At 46.0% G+C, this 6,699-nt stretch overlaps 1 protein-coding gene across 1 annotated transcript in view; it reads left to right on the plus strand.

Moving 5' to 3' along the window:
- The first annotated feature begins 3,591 nt into the window (after positions 1-3,591).
- Positions 3,592-6,699, plus strand: part of LOC143020815 (uncharacterized) — a 25,073-nt gene continuing 21,965 nt past the window's right edge. Inside the window, exon 1 of the mRNA XM_076177609.1 lies at positions 3,592-4,651. Coding sequence (XP_076033724.1) covers positions 3,729-4,651 — 923 coding nt within the window. The 5' untranslated portion in view covers positions 3,592-3,728. The remainder of the gene's footprint in view (positions 4,652-6,699) is intronic.

Consider the following 6,699-nt stretch of genomic DNA (forward strand, 5'->3'; position numbering starts at 1 on the left):
TAGATTTACACTAAAACGGCAACATGTTTTCTATAGGGACTCTAAGTGCCATCCCCTATCAGAGGAGATTGGTGCCAAAACGTGCCACTCCTGATGTTGACGTCACCTGCCACGGAATCTGTTGCATAACGGACGCCAGAAGGTCACTGAGCGTGGGTACAAGCAGGACCAAAAGTTCGTCGACATGTTGTCTTTTCCGTGTACCCTGACACATGTCGCTTGCTTGCTATGCTGATGGTGTGTCTGATAATTAGCATAGAATTCGAATGTTGCAAATAAATGAGAAATTAACTGGTAAATACATTTGGGATAATCCGGCTGTTTGTAAGAAAAATAGATAAAAAGTTTTGTGATATTATGTGCAATATTTTCGGACGAAAGCGTTTTGTAGAAATGCAAGTATGAATTAATACTACACAAACAATATTTCATAATATCAGGACAATATTATCGTGACAATTTAGATAGGTGGCTCATTATTTAAGATGAATAAAATATTTTGGCGTTAGCTACAGCAGATTCTGTAGAATATTACTACCTTGAAAAGAAGTGCATTTCATGCAACTGTTCCAACAACGTCGACAATTTATAACTCCCTCCGCTTTAGGTATGAAAATGGTGAAAAATGTCGCATTAATTTCGACGCCTTTGTTTGAAAATAGTGATGTCATGTCGCTCAACACGACAACCAATCCCGCGACGTCTTTATTTCAGAACAGTGACGTCATGTCGCACAACACCCCCGCCGAGCCGTACCCTTGCACAACATTCCGAACAATCATCTCGTTTTATGTAAAGCAAATTGCCAATCGTGCTCTCATACATGTCCCTTGTCGTTAACTGTGATTGGACGTTTTGTCTGTTAATTTGGATAGGAACATGTTGCAGATGGACTGATAATTAATTAATTCGTCGATAATAATGTCTCGTCGACCAATGAGAGAGCTGGTCGTCTCAACGCGTCAATATCGTGATAATAGATACATTGATGTTTAACTCCAACCCTCCTGCCGCTCTGGTAACATTTTCCCAACATTTTTATCACACGAAAAAATCTTTTCCAAGTGCTGGTTTGATGTAACTTCCTCCGTTTTAACAACACCTGTTCTTTAATGTTTATGCAAACAACTTTGTTGATATGAATTTGTTTCTGTTATACATTTGGCCATACAAGTACATCGTACATAATTGTAGTCAAATAATATAGAATTAACATATGAACTACATAATTTTTATTAATTTATTTGTGTATTCATTTATTTATGTTTCTATTTTTAATCGAAAACAAATGATAGTCATCAAAGGTTCTATTTATAAAAGAATTATTTACACAGTAGGAAGAAGGGAAAATGGAAATTAATTTTATATAGTATTGTCATCTAGGGGGAAATCCCCCGTGGGATTTTTAGGGGATTTTTTTAGGGGAGGAATTAGAACCACGTTTTCAGTCGCAAATTATTGTAATAATTACCTTTATACAAACCACAATTTAACAAAATTTATAATCTATTAATTCTAGAGAACTGTTGTTTATGAATGTATATGAGATTTACCACGCTCTTGGATCACGTGTTGGACTCGTGATCAACAGCTATACCCCTCCCGGATGAGAGCAGTGTTGTAACTTTATAATATACAAACCTCAAACTCCTTGCCCTGTTTATGTATGTATGTATGTCTGTGTGCGTGTGCGTATGTACGTACGTGTATGTATGTGCGTGCGTCCCCCTACGCCCACCCTCGCCTTATCTCCGTGATCTCCTCTGACCCAGAACAAAAATATCCTTCCGTTATGCCTGGACTCTGATCCCACTCACATGCAGTGGGAAGTGAGAAACCCCTTGGTAGGGCAAACCCTGTCGTTTAAGGCAAGCCGCCATTTTTTTTTTTTTTTTTTTTTTTTAAGGCCGGTGTATGTTCGCTTCCCCGCCTGGCCAGGGCTGTCGGGGAACCAATGAGGGTCCCCGGGAATCGAACTCACGACCACCTGTTCATGAGCTCGACACGGTATTCGCTGAGCTCAAAACTCTCTCTTCCACTCAAAAACTCTCAAACACTCAAAAACCCTCTCTTGCACTCAAAAACTCTCTCATGCACTCAAAAACTCTCTCATGCACTCAAAGCTCTCTCAAACACTCAGAGCTCTCTTGCACTCAAAACATGCTCTCAAAAATCCCATGCACTCAAAACTTTCTCATGCACTCAAAAACACTCCCACGTACTCAAAATCTTCACATGCACTCAAAACTTTCCCATGCACTCAAAAACATCATGCACTCAGAGCTCATACACTCATAACCCTCCCATGCACTCAAAATCTCTCATGCACTAAAAAATCTCATCCACTCAAAACCCTCATGCACTCAGACCTCTCATGCACTCAAAACTCTCATGCACTCAAAACTCTCATGCACTCAAAACTCTCATGCACTCAAAAATCTCTCATGCACTCAAAAATCTCTCATGCACTCAAAAATCTCTCATGCACTCAAAAATCTCTCATGCACTCAAAACTCTCATGCACTCAAAATATTCTCGTGCACTCAAAGCCCTCTCATGCACTCAAAAAGCTCTCATGCACTCAAAATCTCTCATGCACTCAAAAATATCATGCACTCAAAACTCTCATGTATTCAGAGCTTTCATGCACTCAAAGCTCTCTCCCTTCACGTCATAACCTAATTTTCGTTATTTTATTTTCAAGGACGACCTCCTCCGACGGCTCCAGAAGACAACGACCTCTCCCCCTCCCCTCCGCCCCCGGAGGGAGCTCCCGAAGACCGGAGCTCCTGGGGGAAAGTCCTCTTGGGCCTTGGCGTCGTTGTCTGCCGAAGTCTGAGATCGAAACCTCCTGACGAAGTCGAACTGATTCCCGTTCCTGAGAGGGCGGAGGAGGAGGAGGAGAAGAAGAAGGAGGAGGAGGAGGAGGAGGAGGAGAAGAAGAAGGAGGAGGAGAAGGAGAAGAAGAAGGAGAAGAAGAAGAAGAAGAAGAAGAAGGAGAAGAACGAGGAGGAGAGGAAGAAGCGTCCGCCCTTTGATACAAATTCTTGGAGACACGAACTCCCCAGCCCACGCCCTCCGAACCTCCCCCAGGGGAACTTCGAGGGGAACCCTACCAGCCCCCGTGGTGCAATGCAAGGAGGACCTTATCGCCCCTGGGGCAACACGGCATAGACCCTTGCCTCCCTCGGGGGTAAGGCAACGCAGAAGAATCCCACTTGCTTGAGGGCGTCCTCAGGAGGGACGACTATCCATCCCGAGGTGTAATTCTTGAGAGGAACTGCCTGACGGAGGGACAGAAGGCGACGGAGAGGACGTTCAGGCTCGCCAACATGGATAGCAGGTGACGCAGAAGAAGTGGCACATCCTGGGACCTCCAAGGATCTCCTAGGAACTCCTGGGGTTTCCTTGGACGACCCCAAAGGACCTTCTGGAACTTCCAAGAACCTCCTGAGACCTGCTGGGACCTTCTGGGACCTTCTGGGGCTTACTGGGACCTCCCGGGACCTCCTTCTGGGACTTCCTGGGACCTTTTGGGGCTTACTGGGACCTTCTGGTACCTACTGGGACCCTCTGGGACTTACTGGGACCTTCTGGGACTTCCTGGGACCTCCTGGGGCTTTCTGGGACTTCCAAGGACCTTCTGGGACCTCTAAGGACCTTCTGGGATCTCCTGGGACCACCCGTGTCCCCCTCCAGCACACTCAAGGACCACCTAGGAACCTGGGATGTTCCTCGGGATGACGAAGTTCGTGGAGTGGCTGGTGCCTCGTCCGTGGCATTCCCCCTGCGCGCGGTGCCGACTCCCCTGCGGGGCCGCCTCCGCCCGGAGGAGGACAACCTTGGTGAGATGGATCTTCGTCATCTTCGTCCTCTCCTCCGTCGTCTCCCTTATCCTTGTCCTCGTGCAGACGGCGGGGTCGTCGAAGTACAAGGTCGCCAAAGACTCGTCCTTGTCTCCTGAAGGAGGAAGTGGAGGAGGAGGGAGTGGTCAACCTCCGACGGCCGTGGACCAACAGCGCCTCCTTCAGGTGTATCCTCACCAGTACGATTCCAACAACGAGGATCCTGAGAGGAAGAAGACCCGCCTGATGGGGGAGGCAACGGAAAGTTACGACCACGCCCTTCCGTCGCAGCTCCCGAGCGACGACGCGGAGGGCGCGACAGAGACCCGAACCGCCGCGGAACCGCCGTTGCCTCCGGCGGGAGGCCCATCGGGGAGTTCTGTCTCCGCTAAAGACTCCGTCAGTAAGAAAAAGGACGCTGAGGTCCTTCCCCGTCGGAACTCTGGAAGGAGGAAGAAGGTCGACTACTCCCTCTTGTCCCTGGGAGTCCTCAAGTTCTCCAAGGGCTCGGAGATCGCAAAGGGACGGAGACCGGCGGAGGAGAAGTGGATCCTCCAGAACTCCCGTAGGAGGAGACCTGGGCCCCTGGGGGAACGCGGGGGGACCCAGGGGCGTGTGATGTTTGCAAATGTACGTGTGAAGGAGAACAACCGTGCCCCTGGGGGAACCACGAGGTCCAAGAGGGCTGACAATGCCAGTGCCCCTGGGGAGGGGCTTCCTCCTATACTGCTGGAGTTGGACTATAACCGGCCTTCTTATTTCCCCTGGAGGAACGCTGAAGACGGATGCAGGAACTTTGCTACGAGGTGAGTCGGCCATGTTGGATTTCTTCACTTTTTCTTTTCTTTCTTGGGGTATTTTATTTCTCGTTTTAAAGGGGGACTTCCCAATTACCCTACTTTTATTTTCAACTTTATCTACGCCATTACTAAATGAAATCCGTAAGTTCTGCCAAATTATAGTTCGCTTGGCTAGAAGGATCACAAAGTAATCATCGAATGGCCAACGTCGTTTCCCGCCTTCGTGCAGTGATCGACAATGACGTCATGTCGTCTCTCAAGTCGTTGCCCCGCCCCCTCCCTCCAGTCTCGGCCTCTGATTGGTCAGCTTGTCTTCACAGAGGAGATCAAGGGGAATCAGCTTAGATTAAACTTTGATTTAGACTTTGCCTTTTACTTTCGAAAATTGACATTTGAAATGGGAGACGATAGTGTTAGTTAATTAGTTATTTGTTTATTTATTTGCCTGTTAGTTTAGATTTTTGTTGGGAATATTTGATATAGTCTCTCGTATACCCATGCATCAACCACGTCCACACTAATAATTTTATCATCATATATATATTTCTTACACGATCACCATTATTGACATAATATATTGACTCAATATTATTGCCTCCTGCACATGGTTAAATTAATATTATCTCTACATTGTCAATGCACATTGAACAATACGGATTATTAAATCATATTGAATGAGTAGATGTCTCAATTTGTCGTTTTCAAGTTTGTGACGTCACAGCCAGGAAAAGTCGACATTTTTGTACACTGGTCGTTTCGTTTAGATGAAAAAAACATAAATATAGATTTTCATTGTTATGTTTTTGCATTAAAAATAAAACAATTCACTTGAATTAAATTCAATTTCAATATCATACAAAAGCAAGAGGAAATCTGAAAAACAAGATTCTAAAATATAAACTTTTAACGTGATATGAACGCAACCGAATCTGGTGTAATTAATATGTCGCACTAGACGATTTCAATAAATCATGCTAACCAGAAGAAAACCATTTAACACTGGCACGCTGTCACATGAATAAAATCACCTGTCGACAGGTATGAAACTAAAATCTCAAAACCCAGTGAAGGGGTGAACCTCAAAACGGAATGGTTAGATTCCAACGATTCAATTGGATTTTCTCCAAGATTAGAATGTAACCGTAGCTTAATCTTTCCAACCTTGGCCGGAATTAAACTGAATCATTGGAATCCAATCATTCTGTTGACTAGTGTAACCGCAGTTTTAATCTACGGATATACTCCAACTTTGGACGGAATCCAACCGAATCGTTGGAATCCAACCGAATCGTCGGAATCCAACCATTCCGTTGCTTAGTGGAACCATAGCTTTACGTGGCACGATCAATGGCACATTAAGTCCCCTGTTGCGTGCCACGTTAATTATCACATTAAGTTCTACGCTAAGTGCCATACTAAGTATCACGTTAAGTTATACGATCAATACCACGTTCATTGGCGTTCAGCATCACGTTCAGTACCACGTTCACAGTCACGTTCAGCGTCACGTTCAGTGCCACGTTCAAAGTCACGTTCAGTGCTACGTTCAGTGTCACGCTCACTGCCACGTTCAGTGTCACGTTCACTGTTACGTTCAGCGTCACGTTCACTGCCACGTATAGTGTCACGTTCAGTGCCACGTTCACTGTCACGTTCAATGCCACGTTCACTGTCACGTTCACCGACATGTTCAGTGCCACGTTCAGCGTTACGTTCACTGTCACGTTCAGTGCCACTTCACTGTCACGTTCAATGCCACTTCACTGTCACGTTCAATGTCACGTTCACCGACACGTTCAGTGCCACGTTCAGTGCCACGTTCACCGACACGTTCAGTGCCAGCCACGTTCAATAGGGCATTCGTTCGCAGGGACACGCTTTCTAAAGGCAGAGAGAGACAAAGAGCATTCAGGGTCTTCACGCTCTCGTTCTCTTTTTTGCCAACTCGTTTGCGCACATAAACGCACACAAGTGCACACACGCACATAAGTGCACACACGCACATAAGTGCACACACGCACATAAGTGCACACACGCACATAAGTGCACACACG

The sequence above is a fragment of the Oratosquilla oratoria genome, chromosome 40 (assembly GCF_046742065.1).
Source record: "Oratosquilla oratoria isolate Oo_2021 chromosome 40, ASM4674206v1, whole genome shotgun sequence".
In the NCBI taxonomy this organism is placed as follows: domain Eukaryota; kingdom Metazoa; phylum Arthropoda; class Malacostraca; order Stomatopoda; family Squillidae; genus Oratosquilla; species Oratosquilla oratoria.